Source organism: Doryrhamphus excisus, chromosome 6, assembly GCF_030265055.1.
Source record: "Doryrhamphus excisus isolate RoL2022-K1 chromosome 6, RoL_Dexc_1.0, whole genome shotgun sequence".
Lineage (NCBI taxonomy): Eukaryota > Metazoa > Chordata > Actinopteri > Syngnathiformes > Syngnathidae > Doryrhamphus > Doryrhamphus excisus.
The window spans coordinates 15,523,747-15,550,327 of NC_080471.1; the positions used below are offsets into that span (position 1 = coordinate 15,523,747).

At 40.5% G+C, this 26,581-nt stretch overlaps 1 protein-coding gene across 2 annotated transcripts in view; it reads left to right on the plus strand.

The window, feature by feature from the left end:
• The first annotated feature begins 238 nt into the window (after positions 1-238).
• The window catches only part of sema3d (sema domain, immunoglobulin domain (Ig), short basic domain, secreted, (semaphorin) 3D), a 32,113-nt gene continuing 5,770 nt past the window's right edge, over positions 239-26,581 (plus strand). The window contains exons 1-15 of one of the 2 annotated variants that reach the window (XM_058074723.1): positions 239-513; positions 8,432-8,670; positions 13,869-14,029; positions 15,453-15,515; positions 15,602-15,718; positions 15,791-15,884; positions 16,148-16,276; positions 18,583-18,719; positions 19,910-20,024; positions 20,399-20,468; positions 20,553-20,697; positions 20,970-21,192; positions 21,422-21,510; positions 21,698-21,739; positions 22,939-23,096. In XM_058074723.1, the coding sequence (XP_057930706.1) occupies positions 8,466-8,670; positions 13,869-14,029; positions 15,453-15,515; positions 15,602-15,718; positions 15,791-15,884; positions 16,148-16,276; positions 18,583-18,719; positions 19,910-20,024; positions 20,399-20,468; positions 20,553-20,697; positions 20,970-21,192; positions 21,422-21,510; positions 21,698-21,739; positions 22,939-23,096 (1,748 nt within the window). In that variant the 5' untranslated portion in view covers positions 239-513; positions 8,432-8,465. Of the gene's footprint in view, positions 514-2,042; positions 8,329-8,431; positions 8,671-13,868; positions 14,030-15,452; positions 15,516-15,601; positions 15,719-15,790; positions 15,885-16,147; positions 16,277-18,582; positions 18,720-19,909; positions 20,025-20,398; positions 20,469-20,552; positions 20,698-20,969; positions 21,193-21,421; positions 21,511-21,697; positions 21,740-22,938; positions 23,097-26,581 lie in introns of those variants that run through there. The other variant, XM_058074722.1, reaches the window with a different exon arrangement.

Genomic DNA, 26,581 nt, shown 5'->3' on the forward strand with positions numbered 1-26,581 from the left:
TATATTCCCTTAAGAATATAAGAAGACCCAACTGGAAGAATCTGCAACTTCTGTGTGGAATCATATTTACCACATGATTTTTATAGGCTATATTAACCTTTCTCTCTATCTAAAGTATCTATAGTTTTTATTTATCCAGATACTCATCTATTGCTATACAGATGCTAAGGGCCCCTCCCACAAAACGTGGGGCCCAATTAAAACGTAGCGATCTGTCCCCTCTAGGGCCGAGCCTGCGGTCCAACTCTCACATACACAGGCACAAGCACACACACACACACATAGAGAGTGCACTGAGAGTTCAAGAGCGCTGCATTCAAGGGGAGTGGACACATTTAAAGAAAAATATTCACTGTATCAGACCATCGGATCAGTTTTGTTTGAGTCGAAAAGGAGTTTCTGCTGCTGCTGTTGTATTTTTTTTTTCTTCCAAGTGGGGATCAAGGACAGCGGTGGTGCGTTCAAGTGCAGTGCGGGCATGTGCTGCATGTGAGAGCAAAGTTGAGTGTGCAGGTAAGATGCCACTTGAAGGGGAGGGGTGGGGTGATATAATTGTAAAGTACAGTATATACAGTATATAGTATGTTAAAAAGGGGCAGTCATCTTAGTGGGAATTAGCACTAACCACAAATGAGTCTCAGTTAGACTTTCACAGACTAAAAAATAGATTAAAAAAATAGATACATTTTAAAAAATAGATAAATAGGCATGTTAGGGTTCTATATATATTTATTTGTTTATGCATTATTGCATTATTTTAAATGCATGTCCACTTATTGTATGCCTTACATTTTGGGTAGTTATTGTTATGTACTGACTGAGTTAGTATGTGCTGTACCAAAACAGTATTTCACAATCCACATTGTTTATAGAAATTGAGATGGTTATATGAGAAGTCAGTGAGCAATGTTTATATTTTTTATTTTTATGAGCGTGGGCTGCATAGTGTCTGACATCACTTTTAACACACATTTTTCCCACCGCCTAAGCATTGCTTATATTAACAGCATGTCAAATATTTTACTTTGCGGGTTTCGTGCAGGTGTTTAATATTTATGTTGCTTACTGTGCAGTAGCTCACAAAAGCGAGGAAAGCGAGTGAAAGATGTGTGGGGGGTTTTGTCTAAAAAGGACCCTTTTCATTGACTCTCAAAGCTTTTTCCAAGCTTTTTCCAAGGACTTCAAATCTGGTAGAGACCAGTGGTCGTGAGCGCAATGAAGACACTGGATTTCAAAGTGGATTTCTTTAGTTGAGTCACAGAAAGATGACTCCAATAATTACATTGCTGAGGTTGCCGTTGGATAAAGACGGCTGTGTTGTCTAAATGAGGAGGTGTTGAAATGTAACAACATGCTTTGTAGATTTTCTATTAGAGGCATTGGAAGCCGGTTAATGTGATAATGCAATAATGTTCTTTCAGGTTTTTCACATGTCTGTACACATCCATCATTATCCAAGCATGGCAGCATCAATATTTGTCTGGCCTACAGCACATTTCTTGTGACATGTTGAGGCCTTAACTTCTAAAGTCAGGTTCTATGTATCCACCATGCACACTAGTCTAAGCCTCATTGTGTAGACAAGAGAAACGCAGCCAAGCCACATGTACTGCACTTGTGAAGTTTGCACAGTCTACAGTGAAAAGGTGCCAATTGCCTGCGGACAGACAGCCAGTCTGGGTTTGACTTCTCCTGTGGAAACAATTGTTCAGCATACACCTTTCGAAGGCTCAGCATTATTCTGAAAAATTGCTTTATCTCACTAATCCTAACCTTAGGGCCATCTCACCAAGAAGCTTGAAAGTCATACTTGGAAAAAAAACAAAAGAGCAATGGCAGATTTAAGAACATCTGGGAGCGAAGTGAAGATACCCTTGACTCTTGACACTTGATGATTTAAGGAAACTGTTCATATTTGAGAGGCTGAAATCACTTTGGAAAAACATTTTTTAAATAAAGAAACGATTAATAGAAAACCAAAATAGCTGTTGAATAATTGGGTATTTGATTAATCAGTCATTCATTAATTGTTGCAGCTCGCTGTTAATATTTTGGAGTAGTCTGGAATGCATTAACTGGATTTACATTATTTTCCATGGAAAAAGTTGCCTTGGTTTTTGCCTGACCTTTTGGAACTAATCAATAACAAAAACAGGTTCCACTACAAAGTTAATTGTATCAACAGCATGAAATTCAGCACCACAACACTACCAGTGATATTTTTTGAAAAGCCGGTCATCACTGATCTAATGTGCAGTGCGCATGACGAAAGAAGAGCGCAAAACCTATCCAAAAATATTGATTTGTTCGGGAAAAGGACAATAGAAGTTTGCATCATATAATCAGGAGCCAGTAGTCCTCTTGAGAGGTGCGGTTGCAAAACTTCAGCGGGTGCACTGTGCTTTCCTCAGGCTATCAGGAGACAAGTGAGAGCACTTAGAGCTGTCACATACTGCTTTCATGACCCGTTGCTCCCATCTGCCCACCTTAGGGCAAGATTAGGTTACCTACATATGCTCATACATGCACAGTGATACAAATTCATTGCGGCCTATTCAGCAAGTGTAGAGTTACTTGTTTTGTTGTCCCTCCTGGCATTTTTAATCTCTTACTTGTTCTTCCTAACTTGTTTTGAAAGCAACTTTGTTTCCAGTTTGTTTCATCCCGCCTCCATCTCCTCTTTTGATTAACCGCAGCTCCGGCAATGTTTCTTCTCCTCCTCCTTCCATACATCCATGCAACCCTGCAGATATTGGCCTAGCACGGTCTCACGTCGATAAAGAGTTATGGATTAAACCGCCACATGATACACTATATGATCGCTAACAAAAGCCACACTCTGGTTTCGGTGTGTTTGGTTTCCACACCAACAGTTGCCTGAAGTATACGCTGTTTTCTAAGAGAGAGATGAAATGTAGACAGACTGGAGCTTGGAGTTGGAATTCTATCCGTCTTCATTGGTTGTGCCTAGAGACATTATTTTCACTTCCAAAACAGAAGGAACTCTACTGGAACGTCCTCTCATGGAGGCATAGCATTCTTTGATTTTCTACAAAGATTGTTCTGTGAGGTCTTTTTTTTTTAAAGTGATGTCACAAGAGTTTAGTGAATACAAATCAGTGCCACAAAGACTGGGATTGATAAATCCAATCTTTGATTATAGACTGTGTGCGATCCAGCATCATTCTATGATCAAAACAGGCTGTGGAATTATGATATATGGGTTTTATTAGATGATAAACAGCTGTGGGAAATTTAGACTTCCTTTAATGCTTAGGGATCGCATGAACTCTGTTCCAGACCATGGTACCAGATTACCTTATCTTACACTTTATACACTACAATTTTAATACACTTTCATCCATTATTCAAGCTGACAACTTCAAAAATTTTATTTTAATATTAGAATTAAAAGCTAATTTTGTATGTTTGGGAAAAAAAACATGCAAATGCCAAGTAATTACAAAGAGGTTATGCAGCAGGTTTTTAATCAGATAAAGTTATGTTTGCGATTAACAACTAAACTGCATTTTAGTGCCCAACCTTGATGTTTCAACCTGAGTAAACAAACCTGGGTGGTGTTGCAAATGTTGCCAAAAAATGGTCGTATGATTGTGTCATGAGGTTTTTTAGCTCAATGCTTTTGGCATGAGCGTGACATGCTTCACATTTACTGTTTATGAGTCAACAGAATACAGTAAACACATGGAACGTTATACAAAGTTATACAAAGTATGAAAACAGTACAGAATCATGTCATAAATAGAAATCGTCTGTGGTTTTCAATAATTTTAGTAGAAGTGAAGTAGAGTGGTTAGCGTACAGGCCACACAGCTAGGAGACCCGAGTTCGATTCCACCCTCTGGCATTTCTGTGCAGAGTTTGCATGGGTTTTCTCTGGCTTCCTCACACATTCCAAAAACATGCTAGGTTAATTGGCGACTCCAAATTGTCCATAGATATGAATGTGAGTGTGAATGGTTGTTTGTCTATATGTGCCCTGTGATTGGCTGCCGACCAGTCCAGGGTATACCCTGCCTCTCGGCCGAAGACTGCTGGGATAGGCTCCAGCACATCCGCGACCCCCGTGAGGATAAGCGGTAGAAAATTACCGACTGACTGTCCAAACAATTGCATGACTTGCTGGCATCAGCAATAATCCTTTGTGCTTAATTTTGCTGTGTACATCAGTCCAACAGTGGTGCACTTTGGTGCAACATTTGAAGCAATATTGTCTCATTTACAAGTATACATTTACATTCAGTTCTCCTTGGGGTAATGTTGCAGTCAGGAAGTAGCTATTGCCATCAGGACATACAATGTGCCGGACCTGTCTCTTGTTGAGCTGTAGAAAACTCACTATGTAAACCACAAATACTAGTGGTTTGTACATCTATGCAATGCCACACACATCCTCCTGGTAGCAAGTTAAGTCCGTGTTAACGTTACAAACAGGACAGTACATTAAGACTGTTTCTTTCTTCCAGTAGGGTGCCGGAAAGACACCTCTTATTTAGCCCCCAAAATACTGTACCTTTAGCACCATCTATTGACCAGTCAGAGTAGTGAAAATTCAATGAATACAGACATGGCATTTCCAATGTAAGTTAGCATTGAACTGCTAGCATGTATTAATGCATTTCATTTATGTTGAATGTCACAGAGAAATTATTATATCTTCTGAAAGTCTTTTATTACTGTGTGTTCAAGTTTTGGCAGAAATTAAACTCAATTGGAGTCTTTTTTTTTGAGAATCTGTTATTTGCCTGGTGAGCTAGCAAATTTGAGAGCAAGCATTAGCCCCCGACACCTTGCCTCGCAGTATGGTAATTTTCTGATGTAAAAGCCGCTACTTTTTCTTAAACTTTGGAACCCTACGGCTTATTATCAGCACTAGTAGTCATGAATGCAATTAAACAATTTAATTAAGCAATTAAGCTACATCTCAAGTATTACACATATCCTCAATTTCCCTCTACACATAGAGCAATAGCAAGAAAAAAAGACAGGAACTCACATGGAATCACTGAGGAGTTGCATGCTTGTTTAAATGCAAGCTTACTACCCCCCCAAAAAAGACTGACCGTTGCCAAGAAAAACAAAAAAATGTCTTGAGAGCTCGAAACTATTACTAGTGTTGTTAATGTCTGGTCAGCGGCCGGCGCTCGACAAATAGCTCAGCTAATGCACCTTGTCATGGGGAGATGGAGGGATTTGATAATAGCGTACACCATGGGGCAACTGGGTGTCACTAACTGCCTCATTAGGGGTGGTCTGTGTGTGAGAATGCCCTCGGCCACCCCCACTTCACCATCTGCTGTTTCCTCATGCACTTGGGAAATGTCTAGAAAAGTTGGGCTACTCTTAATTGTCTCATTGTGATCTCAACCTTTTAGGCTAGGGCAAAGGTTGCCAAACGGTTTTTGCAAAATTTTATATTTTCTTCAAAAAGAAGAAAATAACGCCCTTCCCCAGTCTGAAAACCACTGGGAATTTTCCCTGTTGATGTTAAAGCAGAAAAAATAGAGTACATTAGAGAATATATAAGGTAGCATCACTCTGCCGTCCAGCTCTAAATCTGTCACAAATGTCGTCAGGATTGTTTGCCATCAACACTCCCCACCTCCCCTGCCCGTGTGCCGGCCCTGCTGCCAAAGACAACAGGGACTCCATGCTGGAGCTGCCAGGAAGCACTTATGTTTATTTAACCCACATGGCACAGAGCTGGGTGCTTCTCTTCCCCTCACTCTTCATCTATTTTATTGACTTGCTGGCTCAATATTCCACATCTTTTCCTGCCAGACTGCTCATCACTCTCCTGTTGTCATATTTTAGTTTATTTGGCAGTCCTTCTTTTCGAGGGATGCATGTGTGACCAATAAGGTCCATATGTTTGTTAAATTGGGTTTATTTAATTTAACACAGTGAGTGCATAGGATTTTGACATTAAGGGAATACTAGCCCAAGTTATAGTACAAAAGGTTAGCTTGATTATATGTTTCTTGGTGGTTGCATATGTGGTTCCCAAGCAGTAATCTGGGTTTCATTCCGAGACAATGCAGTTTTCAATTTGGGGGTGGCAGTAGATCAAATTTGGAAACCGGCCTGTGACACTGCAGCAATTTAAAGCATTCACTTTCCACAGAAGGGAAAACCACTAAATTCATCCTGAAGCACATTTCCCCCACATTGCCAGCAAGAACACCATATTGGAATAATTTATGCCAAAGCTCATTTATATAGTGTACATCATTATTTTGGTATTGCATTACTGCAATTTTGTTGTGGCTTAATTCAAGCTGTTTTGGTTATGCCTATTGTGAAAGGTGGTGGTGGAACAATTGCATTGCACGCTTACTTTGGATGCCCTTGCATGTGTATTTATCTTGATAGAGTCTGCGTTTTTTCCCTGTTCCCTGCGTTTTTTTGTGCATAACATTTTTTTCCTGTAAGTGATCTGACTGATCTCAAACCTCGTGTTCTAAGGCCATATTCACTCAAACGTCTACTTAGGTTATGGCCTAAGAAAACATAAAATAAACATGTGTTTTAGCATCTTGTTCTTGTGTAATCTGCTGTTTAGGACACTGAAAACTAAAGCTTGACAGGTTGAAACAATATCTCATCCACACAGTGTTGCATAGTCACAGCCACACGGCTGACAAATAAACATCCAATGCTTGGTCGACAGGACATTGGACACTGTATTCTTTGTGTACATGTGCTTGAATAAATGACACCTACTGTAATTATTTGTCCCATAATTAAGTGTTGACCTCATTGTGTCCATATTCTTAATGATGCCAAACGGAAGTGACATAATCGCTTCTAAAGTTTGACATGTATGAACATGAATGTTATATTGCAGCAGTCTTCATGCGGTCATGAAAAGGCTAAACGTGTTACTCAAGATGTAGGGGGAATAATTATGTTGCATTGGCAGGCTAAAGGAGTGGACAAAGGATTCTTGAGGTTCATTAAGCATGTCATTGATTGTCTGGTTAATTAGCAGCGAGATGGTTGTGATTAAATGAAATGATCTGGAACTGAGGTTTGATAAAGTCACTAGGTGTGTAATTAAATGGGGGTAATTCAATACTCACACTGTAATTGGGATATATCACTTCCTCACTGAGGTGGAAACAAAATGTTCTCATGGAGGATGGCCAGTACAGGGGTCAGTGCAGAACTAATTACTTGATAATTATTGAGAACTAATACATGTGTTATTTGGATAACATTTGTTGCTTCAAGTTTGCCAAATAACAACATTAAAGTTGATAAAGACACATGAAAACGTTATCAATCTACAGTAAGGTATTTTCTCAACTAGACGCCTCCACTGTGATGTCAAAATGGACGAAATGTGCAGGCCAGCAGCTGTCTTTTTTTAACTCCACTCATTGGGATTGAGATGTTTTTTTTTTTTTACACCGGAATGGTCTTGTATGTTCGTTCCCATTCCCAAATGTCTGTAAGGCTGCAAATGTTTCTTGACTGGTGATTGGATGAGTGAGAGCAAAGCAAGGAAAATGGAAGGAATGTGTGAGTGTGGTGAAGAGATAATTGATCAACCAATCCTCATCACCAATCTGAAGTGTGTGTAAAAGCTACGGTATTTTATATCCACACAAACACACCACTTAAGTCAAAATGTTGGGAAACATGGACAATTTTTAGGAGTCGTGCACAGAATTCGGACTAGTTGGTAGCTCTGGTACTGTGTAATAAAAATAAAAATCTACGTACACAAATAAATCTCCCCTCACTAATAAACACTTCATGAATAGATGCATTGTCTGTTATTGAGTATAACTATAAGGGTAAAATTCATAGCAATCAATCATTGAATCATTGAACCAAAACAGTCACCTCATATTCACTCAGTGCTTATTTCTCGTCTTTTGATAAAAAGCTAGTGACCGTTCCCATGGCTGCCCACCCATACATCTCACTTGTCCCTTAGTGTGAACTAACGTCCATATGCTAGAGGCCTCTTTAAGTCCCATACAGGATGTGGATCATTTTTTAACAGGAAATAAAGGAGAAGCTGACAGGGTCATCAGCCACTGCTTGAACCTTTGCCAAGTATCATTTAGGCAAATAATTAAATTAGTTATCTTTGTGAAAAGAAGACAGAGTAGTCCGCTAAAAGTGTTAGCCGAGTGTAACAGTATTGTCGGGGTGACCTTTGTTTTGAGCAAACAGGTTTAAGGCAACACAAAGGGTGGAGGCAGTGACAGGCAACAGCTGAGGTATGATGGCCGAGAAGAGGGGACATGCTTTCGGGACTCCATGGTGAAACAACTCAATGGTCACAACACAAATGTGTGTACATATCCTGCCTTGGCCTTGGAATAGACTACACACACACACACACACTTATGATTGCTCCTCCCTAGCTTCACCCTATGCATTGGTCTCTCTCCAGAGGGAAAACACACCACAAGACCACTCCACACGCCATGGGGGAAGACAGCTCTTGGAGTCTAAATGAAGACAGGATGACGCCACGCTGCATGTCCAGCAGTAATTATGGTAGAAAAGACAGGAGGATTAAGACGCTATCCTATCCAGGAGTCCCATTTTTAGGATTGATGCTCTTGGCCATCATCCCCTTTGGAGCGAGCATCAAACAAAGTGTCCCTCGGGTCAAACTCAGCCAGAGAGGTAAGGAATGATATACTGTGGATTTATCTGGAAATGTGGATTGCTTTTAAACGTTCATCTTATATCATCACACACTTGAAACTGACACACTTGAAATGATCTTGGTTAACTTAATATATTAGCCTTACCCTATTATTAAAATATACTGCTTGGTCTTCCTTGTTTGTCATATATTTTTAAGGGGAAGAAAGAATTATGACATAGAAACAGAACGACAGTATAGTGCTCTGTTTTCTTAGGATTCAATACTTTGGACATCTCCATAATTAACAGGGGTATACAGGAATTAATGCATGATTTGTCCAAGGCCGAAAAGGGATGTTTCCACTCTATAAAAGTCACCATCCCATAATGGATAACATTAGTTAAAGAGCAACTTTTTTCTGGTACACTTTTAGGGGACTGACAGGCAGATGTCCATACAATTTTAGCAGGATTGGTTGAAAAACATGGCCGCCATAAAGCAAAACATCTTTGCAGGGACATGGACATGGACTTTATTGCAGATAAATCATTGCTAATTTGTCTCATGACTCTAAAACTTTGATGATATCTGTATTGTCTACCACTTTATTACCGATACCAATATCAACCAACAGCGTGTTTTTTTACTGTGAAACACCTGAATGCATTTCACAAATAAACAATGTTTTGCAAAATAAGACAAACACTGCAAAATGCAATGTATGTTGTGCAATATTTATTTTAACATTATGGACTCAAATTTTGGGTGCGCTGCGCATGTGTCGTTGCAACGGGGTGGTTCATTCCACTGAAATCTGCCCGACACAATGAAAAACCTGCCTGTGAGGTTTTGGTGACATGTGTGCACTGTGCGCTCCTCAGCCAATTTACCACTGAGGGTGCGCTTCACCTGCGCCAAGAATAGACTGGGTCGGAGCTGGAGAGCTTTCAGCACACCTTCGGCGAACTGTTTTGTCACAAAATTGTCCCTGCGCCAAGCTGAAAATGTGGACACCTCCACTCGTGCGCCGCAACAACCATCTCGGCACAGTCTAGTCTACCAAAATGGCTGCGCACAGTGGTGCACTGGACCAAATTATGATGTCGCACTCTGCCGCTAGCGCCATCTTGCGCTGTGCTACGAAATTAGAGCGCTTTGTGTCAAGAAAATAGTAATTCACATATTATGACCAAAAGTGAACTATTAATCACATGTTCACCTCCTATCAACAAGGTTGGTCTTATGAATAACTTCACCCGTAAGAATCTATTTAAATAATGCTTGAGACCTACAATTCGCAGAGCTGCATTTTCATATGTGGCACAAACATCTGTACAAAAACAAAGTAACAATCAAAGTATGAAACTCTGGACTAATACAATGAAATTATAACCTGGGCTCATTAAGCACGTCTGACATTGCTTATTATGTTTCTGCATGTGACTCCAAGTGATTCTTCCCGAGGTGTGATATAAGAAGTATTAACGGAAGACACCTTACTCCCCCCAGAAAAACCATCTGAAAAAAAATGGTAGGAACCAATGTGTCAATTGATATTTTCAGACATCCCCAGTTGTAAGTATATTTTATGGAATAATGGTGCAGCAGCCCTTGGCTTGTAATATCATAAGTTGAGTCAGTGGCTTCAGTGGTGTTTACTTTTCATTTGTCAGTGGTAATTATATTATGCGTAAAATGGTGCTGATGTGGAACAGTACTAATATGTCACAAAGTTCAATTTCCTGTTGTTCAGTCTGAAGGGTGACTTTTAGCCAGTTAGTGCTGTGTGCTGCGTGTTTCACTGTCGTCACCGTCTATTAGTCTTCAGCCACCAGGGCAAAGCTAAATGATGGCTTGACTTAATATCCATTTCAACCTCCAGTGCAAATGTTACTTCAAAGTCTTTTTTTTAAAATCACTCTATCATTTGTCATTGACAGAAAACCACACAAATTGCAACTTCAGTCCTGCTCATGAAACTCAATCTCCAGTGCGACTTGAAAGTAAACTAAGAGCTGACCTAAAGCAAAGAGCTCTCCTATGGTCAAAGGCATCCAAAGCGCTGTGTGGCTGCAAATAGATCCATATTTATGTCCACCATAAATATAAAATAGCTATGGGAATAATGATCGGGCTCTACAATGTTTACTCAGCAGTTAAGGTAGTATTTAGAACCGCAATAGATCTTTCATATCTTTCCATCTGTGATGATTCAGTCAGAATCAGAACATACAGTACACACAGTATCTTGGCATGGGCTGTCAGTTCTTTTTTCCAAGAGGACAGCTGTGTCTTCACTCCAAGAAAATGGCCAACGAGACCTTGAAGTGTGGATAGTAGGGGAAAAAAATGTCCATGTTTGGTTATCTCAGTTGGGCTGATTCAGGCAAAGCCTCAAGGCTGCCAACCTAGTGGCCACATCTTCACCTTACACTCTGAGGATGAGGCGTTCAAAGCAGAATCATCCCTCAGTAACAAGAGTGGCCTTTTCTAACTAATCTCTGTCAGCTTCATTATTAGCATAGCCAATATTTTCATGGTTAAACGCAGATGGTTAAATGCAATATTTGCCAGTCTTAACCCTCTGGCGTAGGTATTTTTGACACTTGGGCCCCGGGTGAGATGGAGCATATCCTACCTACAGTAACTGTAGGAAAGTGAAAATGATGGAGTACATAGACAGCTTTTCACACTCAAGTAAGCATGGGGTACATGGACATGCAAAATCCACACAGCGAGGTCTGAGTCGTACTACAATCCAGCGTCACCTGACTGTGAGGCAGACATGATATGATGACAGATGATGTTTGTTGACATCTTAGTCAGGCTATTGTGTCTATGTCTTACTCAAGGGAAGCTAATCAAGAACTGCTGAGGCTCTCCTCTTTGGGGAAAGGTGTACAGAACCGTGCTAAGGAGCATCAGCTAAGGAGGCTGTTTCAACGGGGCTCATAGTGCTGCGTGTTTACAGAACAGATTAGCAAGGGGCTTGCAGGGCCTAATCTCCCTCCTTTGCTGCAAGTGTGAGGTGTGTGGGGGTGAAAGATATCAAGAATTTGGGGGGTACTTGTGTGTGTGTGAGCGAGAGAGAAAGAGAGAGAGAGTTTATGCATAGGAGGAGGTTAAGACGGATTGTGTGGAGTGGAGGCAACGGAGAAGTTCAAATATTGAAGGTTAGTAACCTTTCCAATCCTTCACACCAAGAGGGTAATCACAGTGTCAATCCTTTTGGAGTGACTCCCTCAGGACCCCCCCCAAACATTGAGCAAGAGTTGATAGAAGGCATGCTGCTGCACTGGTGGCTTCAAAAGCAGCTGCTGACAGTGGAGGGATCAAGGACACATACTGCATTGAGAATATATTCAATCATCATCACTATGGTTACCTTGCAATAAAGCTTGCAGTGGAGGATTCTTCCATCTGTTTTATATCACCATCTTGTCTTTGATCCACTTTATTGGTAAAATTCTTGAGCAGTAAAGCACTTTGTGATCTCAAATAAAGAACTGTAAAGACTAGTTGTAGCGGTGGTTGAGGGTCAGATCTCTTATAATATTTGTTTGTTACAGTGTAGTGGTACCTGAGGCTGGACACATACTGTACAATGTGTTGTTTTGAAATTATGACTTAATCGCTTAAATGAAAGCTACACATTTGGATAAGGGCTGCAACAATTATTTTCTCTGCTGATTAATCTGAAATTTGTTGAGATTAATTGAATAATCGGTTAGACCCCAGACAGTCCAAATCGAAACACAAACAGTTAGTGGTTTGTTCTGCAACATTTCAGTAATGAGGAAAAAATGTCAATCACTTGTCCAAAGTCAAAGCTGATCAATGAATTGTAGCAGGTCTAATCTGGATTGTTCATGTTGCACTTAAAGGCACTATCCCTGCTTGGCTCTAAATGACAATTTTTTAAATCCAAAAATATAAAAACCTTTGCCCAGCACAAGTTACCAATAATGGTTTCATAGAACAGATTATACAAAAAAAATATTCTTTGCAATTATGAGTTAATCTGAATGGGATTTGAAAAGAGTGACTGTTAATGCCTGTCATTCACTCACAGCTCATACAGAGTCACATGTCCGTAGTGTACATGTCGAGTGTTTTTCCCATCTGCTCCTCATTGCTCCTCAAACTGATGAGCGGTAAAACATCCCGAACCTTTCAGTTGCAATCGATTCGATGCTCTGAATAGTCTCAAAGGAGATATTGACAGTTAAAAGTCATGGCTGAGCAGCAAGAGGGCGGAGCATAGTACGCTGTAATGCTTTCTCCCCCATTGCAGTACCTAACCATGACAGACGGGCACATCTAAACATATCTAAACCAAATCTAAGTGATGAGAAAAGGCTTGGAGATTGGGGAAACCATTCTTAAAGGGCCACTGTTGGGCAAAATTGACTTTGTAATCATAGTTCTAACAGTAATACGTATATGTCAGTTAAGTCTGTTTAAGACCACTAAACATGATATCTCATCTCCCTTACTTCTTTCTTTCAAATTTGAGTGAAGCGACACGGTTGCTTTTTAAGTTCTCTGTGTTCTCTTAGACATGATACCACCTCAACCCCGTGTTTAAGACCACAACGTCATAGAGGACAAATAAAATAGTTTCACGACACAACTGCTGTGGAAACAAAAGCAAGATAAGCAATGTCTTGTAAACTGTACTAATGTAAGATACTGCTCAATGGAAGTTAAAGCATGTTACTTGGCTACAAACTATCGTGTTACTTCTTCAAACTTTCATCAGCAAGATCTTAATGGATAAGGAATGATATCTGATACAAGATCCCTGAGATAGCAAAGAGTTGTTTTAGCCTCTTATCAGATTAGAGTACAGTCTTCTTGAGTTCATGAATTTGCTTTTATTTGGTCAATCTGCACACTGGGAATGTAAATCTGTCTATTTTAGAGATGCCTTCATGGGCAATGAACGAGCTATGAAAATACCCTGATACAGATATCCACAAGCTACTGAGGTGATAGACTGTGTATTTGCTATTGTATCCTTTTTTTCAGTGAAGGTGTTGAACCACAGAGGATTAGATTGTTTCAAGCCAAGACATGTTTTTCTTTAGATGAGAAAATCTACTGCTTGCTTTTGGAGAGAAATAATTCAAGCAATATCCTGCTGAAGTTTTTGTCAAGGTGTTGGTTTTTCCAGTTTTCCAGTCAGATGTTGAATTAATCAGTTTGTGTTTCTGTTGTGTGTCTGGAACAGAACTGCTGCAAGCCGGCAGTGTGTCTTTGTTTTTGGGCCCCTCCGATGGCCTCCTTTCGCACTCCCTGCTGTTGGATGAGGAGAGAGGTCGTCTTCTGCTGGGAGTCCGGGATCACATCTACCTGCTTGACCCTGACAACCTGACCAAAGGTCCCAGAAAGGTACACAATGCCAATGAATGTTATGAATATGAATGACTAGAATATTGTGGCCATACTTGGTTGGGAAACTCTGCCACTTTAGAGTCTCCAAGTATGCTGAAGAGCCACTGAAAATGTTGCTAGCATTATAGCCAGAAGAGATCAAAACAGTTCCACATATGTGCCATACTTGGCCCACCCCTGCTCTAAAGCAATAGAATTTCAAGTTATGCAGTCAGTTTGCTGTGGTTGGCAGGGTGTTTACACAATCGCCAAAGTGATTCAGTGATTAAAGCCCGAAATGAAGTCGCTCCATTGGACTCAAGTTGAAACAAAAAGATTCATGTCCATCTTTCCGACATGCTTGGAGTTGCTGTCGGAGTTTTAATAACATCTGCTCATGACAAGTGTGCAGTATTAAAGACAGCCATTCATCATATGCTGACATTTAAATCGTGACATGCAATTACGGTTAGATTGATTGATGCCTGCTCCCGCCCCATGTATACAGTACGCTGAAATGGACTCAGGCCATGTATAGTTTTAGCCTTGCCTTTTTGTCTGCTCAGGGTTATCATAAGTAAACACTAAAGCACATACATTCAATAAATAGCTATTTGACACAAAAACAGACACGTGCATTCTCCATATGTTTGAGTTCATCAGTGAATGTTAATGCAGCTGAGGTTGACCTGCGGTCGGGGTGGCCGTGTGTTTATTTGATGGTTATCTGGTTGTTTTAACTCTTCGTGCTGCTCTCAGAATGCTGCCTCTCCAGTCACCGATACTGATTCAGGAGAGATTAGTACCTCAAGGCTAATTTTCAGGGCTTTTGGGATAGTTGACTGTGAATATGATCTGGAAACACAACCTTTGGGGGCTTTCTGGAAATTGACACTTACCTGGAAAAGAGACTAAAACACATTGCAAGCATGCTTTGTGAGGTTCTAAACTTGTTATCACAGTTTCTGCAGGTCGTCATGTGATGTAGTAAGACCCGGCCACTGATCTATGGTCATATTAAGTACTTTCACAAGCTCACACTGCTTTTTTCTGTATGAATTACGTTTTAACTCATGAACTGTTTTAACATGGAAGGAGGTTTGCATGCTCAAAAGTTTGGCGATAGCTCCCCTTGGTAGGCTCTTGGGGAGGCAACACGCTAAGCACATAAGCCTGTTATAACACATGTGTGAACATGGCGAGGCACACTAAGGGGAGAACCGTATGTTGTGTGTCCTTTGCTTTATGGTAATTGCACATGGCGGTGACAGTTATTAGGCTATATACTGACAACGGTAAAATAAATGCCAAATTCCACTGATGTTGTGCCACAACAGGAGGGAGAATGTCATCTTTGATGATGTCAAGATTTATACTATGGTAATAAACACAGTACAGGGCTTCACATATTATACTGTCTTTAAATATTTTCTCTTATTAGATTCACTGGCCTGCACCTTGGGACCGAGTGGACGCGTGCACACTGGCTGGCAAAAATGCAAATGTACGTAACCTCACTTATGCAAAATAAGTCTTTCTCAGTCTTATATTCATGTTGTTGTATTTTCTTCTCCATCTCTCGTGTTACAGGAGTGTGCAAACTTTGTGAGGGTACTCCACAACTACAACATGACACATGTCTACGCCTGTGGGACAGGAGCCTTCCACCCCAGCTGTGCTTTCATTGAAATCAGGGGTTCCAGACAGGTAGAAATAATGAAGATGGAACGTGTTGGTTTTGGATTTCAAGACATTTTAACTTGTTGTTTTGTCTTTCAGGATGGAGTCTTCCAGCTGCTGTCTGGTACAGTGGAGTCTGGCAGATTGAAATGTCCTTTTGATCCCTTGGGGTCATTCACTTCAGTCCTCACAGGTATGATGAAATATTCCAAATAAATATTACAGATACCTCAAACAATTCATGCTACATTCTGCGTTCAAGCAACCAGCTACTACAGTAATGTGAAGAAAAGCCAAGCTGGTTAAAGTGGGACTTTACCCCCAAAGTGTTTGTCCAAATAAACAAATAATAAGCCTTTGGGTCCTTGGGTCTCTCATCTACTTCTGTTTAATATTCTCCTTCAGTCTGTTTATTGTTTGTCATAATCAATTGAGCTGTTTCTGCATTTGGCCCAGACCAGTACCTGTATGCGGGCACGGCTTCAGACTTCCTGGGCAAAGACACCACATTCACACGTTCCCTAGGCCCGCCACCTGACCAGCACTACATACGCACGGACATTGCCGAGGACTACTGGATCAATGGTACACAACACATAACCACTTCAACCCTCTGCACTGAACACTCATTGCTGTTTCTCTCGCAAACATCCGAGCTCCACTTGGACACACAGAGCCTTTCAGCATGCCTGCAGGATAGTTATTGGCATTCCAGTGCAGAAGAAACAGCCCGCTTATTCATTTAGCTGCACTTGTATTTTATTTGAATGTCATAGCAGAGCATGGGCCACACCTACTGAGGAATTTAAAGTTTGCAACAATGTTCACACAGTTAGTCGCAGAAAAAACACAGTGATATCACAATAATAATAAAAAAAAACAACTTGACTATACTATTCTGTTTGTTGATAGACGGAACCTTGCAATGAGAGTATCCATATTTTAGTATTCAGTACATCAACAGCATCATTCAACCTTCTCAAGCTCACATTCAGAACCCTTTGCAATGGAAAGTCCCACTCTCCTACAAACTAAACAACATTTTAAACGCACCAAAGTAAAAGACAGTGCTTATTATGACACGACCCCTCGCTTTCAGCGTACATTTTGAGACACAATCAAACAAAAAAAAAATCAGTTTTCAGCGAAAAAACTGTACTAGACTGCAATAACAAAAAATATATCAACTGCTGGGCAGTTGTATGGTGCCTGCTTCACGGATCACCTTAGGACGTTAGGACGCTAACTATCTTTAAAGTTAGCGTCCTAACTCCTCCTTTGCTGCTTGATAATTTGCCTAACCCTTTATATATTTTTTTCCCGCATATAAAACAGCCGCATCATTTTCAGACTTTTTCCAGTCCAAAAGTATTGTTTTATGTTCGGTTCAATACAGAAAAGAGAAAATGAAAGGCTTTTAAGTGCGCCTTGTAGTGCGGAAAATACAGCAATCATTCATAAGTGAGATCAGCCAATACCATCAAATAAATTGTCTGTACATTTATTTATGACGAATGCTATTGGCCAGGATTGCCTTTATACAATTCTCTTATAAATTATAATTTATAACAGAAACAACAGTTTCCACTGTAGCTATAATCATTTTACCAGGATTTTCTATTTAAGTGACCCCAAAAATGTTGTACTTTCAATCATCTCTGTGTGGACATGGACATCCATACATTTCCACCTCTAAGTATCTTCCAGCCATTGATGGCTCATCGTCCATCAGCATTTGTCACCTGAATCCAAATAAATGCACATAGACTCCGCATTGAACTATTTAAAGCGACAGCACCTCTCTCTCTTGCGGACTAGTACTATTTATCGTATATACAGTGTGTAGTGGCTCATCATTTAGCGATTCTTTCCCTTGGGTGCCAGTGGAACATCTTTTAAGCACTGTAGATCTAACAATAACCTTCTGTTGAGTGCATTCGCAGCCACACTTTAAGCTGTTGCAGTTGGGGAACCACTCCTCAGGTTGTTGGCTCAGCCTTCAGGGTTGAGCTCATGTTGATCTAATGTCACTGCAGCGCTTAAACCTTTGGATCCCCAACCTTCCAAATCGAGACACGGCATGATGTCATGGAAGTTGGCAGCCTGGTCTTGCACTGATTGGACCTTACCTACATTGGACACAATGTTGTCTTGTCATATTTTCACGTATTTAGAAGTACTTTCTATTTAGGCAAGTATTATTTGAAGGACGGGCAATGCCCCTATCTTCACATTTACATAAAACTGAAACTTCAGTGGTTTGTCCATGTGTTTATATGTGATGCGCGTTTGTAAAGCCCCCTCTCTGCATCACAGCTCGCACCGAACTTCGCCTGACACATGAGCTGTTACAAACCTGCGTGCCCCAATTAAAAGATTATCTCTGTGGTACACTGCTACACCGTGCAAAGTAAACACACCTCCTTAGAAAGTTATATAAATAGTCTGGTAATCATTGCATGTGCTTTTGTAACAAGCAGCATGACACGATGATGTGCAGCCTCAGCTTATCTTGAAGTGATAGTAAATCAGACTTGTTTGTAGTAAAATAGTGTACCGTTTATCATGGACTAAGAGCTCGCTGGGACAAATCTATCGTATTCACACAAATATACTGTAAGTCAGCATTTTTTCCCTAGATAAGAGTCTGAAAGAGAAGGGTTACTGGAGGGTCTATGGATTCATACATACCAAACAGGAGGCAGTGGCAAATGACAGGCTTTTCTTCCAGTCACTCACATACACTAGTGACCTGGAGAAACACAGTCCAGACACTGGACTCTCTGGAAATATGTGTGTCAAAGTTTATTAGCAAACAATATTTCACTAAAATGGAACATGATTATTTTTACCTTCATCAACTTCCATGCTTTTTTTGTTACTCTCTTTAGAGGCCAAGTTCATATCTGCGCACGCCATTGCGGACACCTACAACCCGGATGATGACAAAATTTACTTTTTCTTTCGGGAGGTGTCGTGGGAAGGCAATGACAAGAGCATTCTGTCTCGCGTGGCTCGAGTTTGCAAGGTGAGTGAGATATTGCACAGATGGAGGGGGGGGGGGGGGGGCTGCTCTCAAGACAATGAGGCATAACTCCTGGTGTTGCATGATAGGATAAGGATCTCTGTGCCATCCACTCGAGATAAGTGCTTTATCTCCCCTACAAGGAGGCTTTCCTCATCTGGTCTTGTTTTGTAGTTCTCAGTGCACTGCTGTCAGTGGCGGTAAATCATGTTTTAAACCATCTTTGCACTCCGTTCACACTGACAAAGCAATCATGGTGCAGTTACTTGGAATGTCACGAGTGTGCTGCTAATGCAATTTAGATCCACGTTTCTCTTCAATCATTGTCACATTGATACAAGCCTCCAAATAGCTGTTTTTGTAATCCAGATTTAGCTGGCAGTTCAAAATCAGCAAAAAAAAAAACAGTTGAGAGATGGCTCGCATCTGAAAAACATTTGTTACTTGGGACACTCGTATGCCAAGGTACCAATGTATAAATGACAAGCTTTGAATTGTTTGTGGTGTAAAGACAGGCAGAGAAATGTAATATTTGTCTGTGTGGCAACACGTAGCTGATTGCCTTGTTCCTCCAATAGACTTAGTGATGCATGTGAGATGCATGTAAAAAGCATTCCATGGCTCAAAAAAGGTTGAAAAATACTGGTATGGGGCACATCACATTTAAAACACTGGACTGGTTGCCAGCCAATCACAGGGCACATATAGACAAACAACCATTCACACTCACATTCATACCTATGGACAATTTGGAGTCACCAATTAACCTAGCATGTTTTTGGAATGTGGGAGGAAACCAGAGTCCCTGGAGAAAACCCATGCATGCACAGGGAGAACATGGAACGTGGATCTAGACTATAGCAAAAAATGTACAGTATGAAACTTCAACATTCCTCAGGTCTGCATCTGTTGCAAGTTACATAAAATAATACATATGCTAATTTAGATTAAAGTATGTTGCCAATCAGCACCTGTTTTTTATTACCTCTAACAATTTACTGCACTTCCTTTTTCCTGTCTCATCCGCTGCATCTCTTTTCAGTGACTTCTGGATGTCATTATATTAACAAGAATGTTTCCAGGTAGCATGTGGGTCATTTAATTAGTGTGTAAATATGAGTCAGGCATCCCTTCCTCCTTTGGTCAGCTGTCTGTCTCTAGTTTTGTTGGAGTTATAAAGTTGTGTGTTTCAGAATGACGTGGGTGGGCTGAGGAGTTTGACCAACAAATGGACCACCTTCTTGAAGGCCAGACTTGTGTGCTCCATACCTGGGCCTGATGGAGTGGATACACACTTTGATGAGCTGCGTAAGTCTCTCCAATTGATATATGACATAGTATTGCTTGAATAAGCACAATCATAATCATACTTTCTCACCTGATTTTTTATGTATATTTTATTAAAATGTTTTCAGAATTAAAAAAACTGGAAAAACAATCGATTACAGTCAGGATTACAAACTGAAGCGAAGAGTTCCTTCAGAGTCTCCAACAAGTGGTCTGCAAAAGCAGATAACTGATAAATATGTCCGGCTTAATCTGAGTATTGACAGATGTGGCTGTAGGAAACCTCATGATGTAGTAAAAGCACTACATTTCAGGACCTGTGTGACCTAAAACAAAGTTCATTACAAACCATAGAGATTGTTAGTCTTCCATTTACAGTACTGTCTGTCTTGTAGAGGACATTTTTATGCTGCCGACCAGGGACCCTAAAAACCCCACAGTGTACGCGGTCTTCACCACCTCCAGGTATAGTTGTTCTTTTCCATCGACACCTGTGGTCCCTTTTGGTTTTATTTTTAACCTGCTCTCCTGTTCTCACCCTGCCCTCAGCTCTATTTTCCGAGGCTCTGCTGTGTGTGTGTACAGCATGGCAGACATAAGGGCTGTGTTTAATGGGCCCTACGCCCACAAAGAGGGGCCGGACCACCGATGGGTAGAATATGAGGGACGCATACCATACCCTCGCCCCGGAACGGTGAGTTGGACACCACGAAAAAAAAAGTATCCTTGATTATACAGGATAGTGCAAAATATTATAATAATCATTATCAATATATTCATGTATTCATATATTCATATAGAACTTGTAATAGATATCAGACTAAACCTAATGTTGTGGCCAGTGAGCATGTTTTGATGTGCATGATGTGTCCATGCATGCTAAGGCCACCAGAGGGAGACAAACACCAATAGAAAATAATGACACATCATTCAAACATGATTTGCTCTTTGTCTTTTGTCTTGTAGTGTCCCAGCAAAACATATGACCCTAGAATCAAAACCACCAAAGACTTCCCTGATGAGGTTGTCAGCTTCATTCGTTTCCACCCACTGATGTACCGCTCAGTCTACCCACTGAGTGGACGACCTGTGTTCACACGTGTACACGTCGACTACAGCCTCACTCAGATTGTGGTGGACAGAGTTTTAGCCGAGGATGGACAGTATGAGGTTCTCTTCCTGGCGACAGGTAGGTGACTGTTACCCAAACCAGCCATCAGGGGGCAATACAACATTTACCTGTTTTTTTTCTGAGGAAGACATGTTGGGTTTGTTTTCTAACAAAACAATAGTAACTAATATAGATTAGTAAGTCTATTAACTTTAATGCATTAATGCAATTCAAGGATTTCATTTTAGTAAAGTTTAGTGTGGCTTGTGTATTCCCATGCTTGAAATTTGGTGTCTGTCTGCCCCAGATGCTGGCACTGTTCTAAAGGTGGTGAGCATCAGCAGAGACAAGTGGTTGACGGAGGAAGTGGTGCTTGAAGAGCTTCAAGTATTTCAGGTTTGATGCAACATAAACACACAACACAAACAAATGTATGAATAGTGAGTGCTGCTTTACAGATGCCAGCTGCTCTGTAGCTGTTACCTACAGATATACAACCTGTAATAAAGAACAGTTGGCTGCTTTTACTTTGAGAGTGGTAAAAAAAAAAAAAATGTTTATCCATACATGTTTTTTTTTTCAGGTTCCCACTCCCATTCTTAGTCTGGAGATATCTTCCAAACAGGTTTGACATCATTTAGCATCTTGACTGCACTTCTTTTATGCTTCATGTATGGAATCAAAGCACAATTTGAAATATTTTCTAAACAAGTAACATTTAAACTTCTTAAATTCTGAGGGTTTGTGGTAGGCTTACATGACAACAAAGTAGTAAAAGCATTTTTGCATAGAAAACATATCACACTCAAAAACTGCAACAACACTGTGGTATGCATGCCAGGCCAGTAGTTGGTGATGGCACATGCACAAAAACTGCTTATCGTCTTGCACAAGAAGGACTTTTGCAAGCACTTATGAGATATGTGGATTAAGACTTTGGTAAGAAATGTACCTCCACTGTCGCTAAGTAGTCAACTTTACTAGAAAAGTCTTATGGGTACAAATAGAGATGTGCCGATCCCATTTTGTATCCTATCCCGATACCTGAATGTGGTTATCTGCTGATACCGGTACAATTTCAATGCCATAGATCTGTTTCAATATGCAACCGCAGCAAATGAATACCAGCAAATGTCATAAGAAGATATCATTAAACATCTCCTCGCAAGCAGCCTGCACACACACAAGGGTTGAAAACTTGAAGTTTTATATTGTAGTCTATATTTAATTGATAAATATACTTCACATGTTTGAGGTAGCTAGTGTCAAAATTCATTTTAGTTCTTTTCTGCATCCCAAAAGTTGCCGTTTTCAACCTATTTTTAAAATCAAAGGTTGCTTTATTTGTTTTGGAAGCCCCCCTAGTTGTAAAATGTTTTCATCCTTGTTCTACTTGCCTCTCTCTTTCAAGTCTTCACCATGACTTCCCATCTCTCTCTCTCTCCCGCCTTGATTTTCCTCATTATCTGAAAGGTCAAGGGTGTCAGTAGACACTTCAACCCTAATCAAAGCATCCATTAATCTCCCGCAGCATTTGACCTGCGTGTGTCTGTGCATGCATGCTTTGACTATGTTGTGTTTTCAGGGGGAGGTGAAAGTTCCTTTTAGGAATTTCCTTACACAGATTGGAATAATATCATCATAATATCATAATATATAATATCATCATCAAAATTCTGCACACATAACATCAACATTTTTTGTTGATCAATTATTGATGCTGTTCTCATATTTACCTTGTTGAAGATTCAGCTGGCATAAAAACTTAATCTTGAAATGTCCATATTTCCATCACCTGAAGCCTGATGTTGTGTTTGACTACAGGAACAGCTGTATGTGGGCTCAAGTGAGGGCCTGGCCCAGGTTTCACTGAGCAGATGTCACCTCTATGGTCAAGCCTGCGCTGAGTGCTGCCTGGCTCGTGACCCCTACTGTGCCTGGGATGGACACACGTGTTCAAGATATGTCCCTGCATCCAAGAGGTAGGTAATTACAGAGTGGGACTCGCTGGCTTCATTCTCTTGTAAAATAAATGCCAAGCTTGAGTGTCATAAAAGGATACATTCTGTCAGAAGAAACCTGGCGGAGACGTACACATTATGAACTGCAGTATTATGCAATATAAAAAAGTCTGTTTCAGTATATTCTACAATATGTCTGTCTTTCTCTGATGCCCACAGAGACTGAACAATCTGGATATCAAGAAATACGTTTTTACAGTATATGCTGTATACTGAGATCCCTACTACTCACAGGGGTTACATACCTGTACAGAGACCACCGGCCAGTAAACACGAGTAACTGACACACCCATAAAAATGTCTACTTTTGACACTTTAGATTATGCTGTTGCAAGGCGGCGCCACCGTAAACTATGCCGGCTCGCTTCTTTCTCTCCATTCCATCCTGCTGGTTTGACAATGATCTCTCCTCCGATTTTGAATTAAAATTGGTTATAAAAGAGTCATTATTAAATTAACTTCAGCTCCAGAACCCTCCTCATCTCTATTTAATTGCCATTGTTTGCTCACGCCGAAAGAAGCGAAAAAGCTAGTAAATGTTTAGAATCACAGTCCAGGTTTAGGTCCTATAAAATGTATAGGTACTCACTACTTATTATCTATAATGGAAGCCCTGCCAAATTTATAGTTCTCAACATGACATTTGATGCTTGAATACGCTTGTATGCTCTCCAATTTGTTGCAGTTCCCTGATTTCATTTTCCCGTTCAGTCTATACAGTACAAATAAATAAATAGAGGCCACAGGCCGATGGCTCGTCCCAGCTACCTGTCGAAGAAGGCATTTCTTCAAGCCGCATCTACATAATCCACGCTGGTTGCCTGTTGCAGTTTGACTTATAATCATGAACTCATTCAATCTAAGCCATTTTCTAAAATCTCTGTCCGTACCTGCAATTTTTGTTGATTTTGACTGATTTTTCAAGGCACACAATATAGTTCATTATTGTGTATTATTACAATATTGTGTATATTATGTACAGTGAAGAAAATAAGTATTTGAACACCCTGCTATTTTGCTATTTCTCCCACTTAGAAATCATGGAGGGGTCTGAAATTTTCATCGTAGGTGCATGTCCACTGTGAGAGAGATAAACTAAAAAGAAAAATCCAGAAATCACAATGCATGATTTTTTTAACAATTTATTTGTGTGATACAGCTGCTAATAAGTATTTGAACACCTGAGAAAATGAATGTTAATATTTGGTACAGTAGCCTTTGTTTGCTATTACAGAGGTCAAACGTTTCCTGTAGTTTTTCACCAGGTTTGCACACACTGCAGGAGGGATCTTGGCCCACTCCTCCACACAGATCTTCTCTAGATCAGTCAGGTTTCTGGGCTGTCGCTGAGAAACACGGAGTTTGAGCTCCCTCCAAAGATTTTCGATTGGGTTCAGGTCTGGAGACTGGCTGGGCCATGCTAGAACCTTGATATGCTTCTTACGGAGCCACTCCTTGGTTTTCCTGGCTGTGTGCTTCGGGTCGTTGTCGTGTTGGAAGACCCAGCCACGACCCATCTTCAATGCTCTGACAGAGGGAAGGAGGTTGTTCCCCAAAATCTCACAATACACGGCCCCAGTCATCCTCTCTTTAATGCAGTGCACTCGTCCTGTCCCATGTGCAGAAAAACACCCCCAAAGCATGATGCTACCACCCCCGTGCTTCACAGTAGGGATGGTGTTCTTCGGATTGTACTCTTCATTCTTCTTCCTCCAAACACGCTTATTGGAATTATGACCAAAAAGTTCTATTTTGGTCTCATCTGACCATAAAACTTTCTCCCATGACTCCTCTGTATCATCCAAATGGTCATATGCAAACTTAAGACGGGCCTTGACATGTGCTGGTTTAAGCAGGGGAACCTTTCGTGCCATGCATGATTTCACATCATGACGTCTTAGTGTATTACCTACAGTAACCTTGGAAACGGTGGTCCCAGCTCTTTTCAGGTCATTGACCAAGTCCTGTCGTGTAGTTCTGGGCTGATTCCTCACCTTTCTTAGAATCATTGAGACCCCACGAGGTGATATCTTGCATGGGGCTCCACTCCGATTGAGATTGACCGTCATGTTTAGCTTCTTCCATTTTCTAATGATAGCTCCAACAGTGGACCTTTTTTCACCAAGCTGCTTGGTAATTGCTCCGTAGCCCTTTCCAGCCTTGTGGAGGTGTACAATTTTGTCTCTGGTGTCTTTGGACAGCTCTTTGGTCTTCGCCATGTTACAAGTTAAAGTCTTACTGATTGTATGGGGTGGACAGGTGTCTTTATGCAGCTAACGACCTCAAACAGGTGCATCTGATTCAGGATGATACATGGAGTGCAGGTGGACTTCTAATGGGCAGACTAACAGGTCTTTCAGGGTCAGAATTCTAGATGATACACAGGTGTTCAAATACTTATTTGCAGCTGTATCACACAAATAAATTGTTAAAAAATCATGCATTGTGATTTCTGGATTTTTCTTTTTAGTTTATCTCTCTCACAGTGGACATGCACCTACGATGAAAATTTCAGACCCCTCCATGATTTCTAAGTGGGAGAAATAGCAAAATAGCAGGGTGTTCAAATACTTATTTTCTTCACTGTATATACCAAAAGACAGATTAGACTCGCTTCTTTCATCAGAAAAAGTTTGTTTGGATCTTTTTCCGTTCTTTAGTAATCAGCGGTAGATCATAGGTAAGTTTCAGCAAAATATCAGACCTCCACAAAAAAAGGGAGAGAAAAGGCTTTTTGTGAAAAGCATAATTTTGACTTTGACACAAATTTAGCAATATATATATTAGCCAAATTTTACATGAAAGTATTTGTATTTTTTACAAATATAACGGCATGAACTATTTCCAATTTTCACATTTGCAACTGAACTGTGTGTGAGCCCACACGTGTGCATGTGTTCAAATTTACCTTCAATGCGTAACACGCGAGATGCCTTTTCACTTCCTGGTTGCATGCATTTCAATGCACTGACATCACATCATACATGTATGCTGTGCATTTTATGTTTTACTATCACATTTTTACAGATTATTAGCAATCCTGGAAAATGAACAATATTTTCTGAGAAAAAAATAAATATATACTGAATTGCGAATTTACAGCACTGGCTTACATTGAGTTTTTGTTTTATTTTTCCTGTGTACTTGCCTACAGGAATAGTGGCTGTACAGAATCAGGATGTTATAGCTGAGCAAGTGGGGTCATGGCGACATGTTATCAGCCAGTGGGGGATGCTGTTATGGTTTGTCCAAACAATGAGCCTCTGCCTTTGGTCTCAAGGGCTCTTTGAAAGCTATCTACAGTGAGTGTAGTCTACAGATGTGGCGTGACAAAGGGCGCAGAGGAGGTGGAGGGGGAGGTGAAGTCAGTACAAACTGACGACGCCCTGGAGAGCAACATCTATAAGAGCCAAAACTTGCTATGATTCAAACATACAGTAACTATT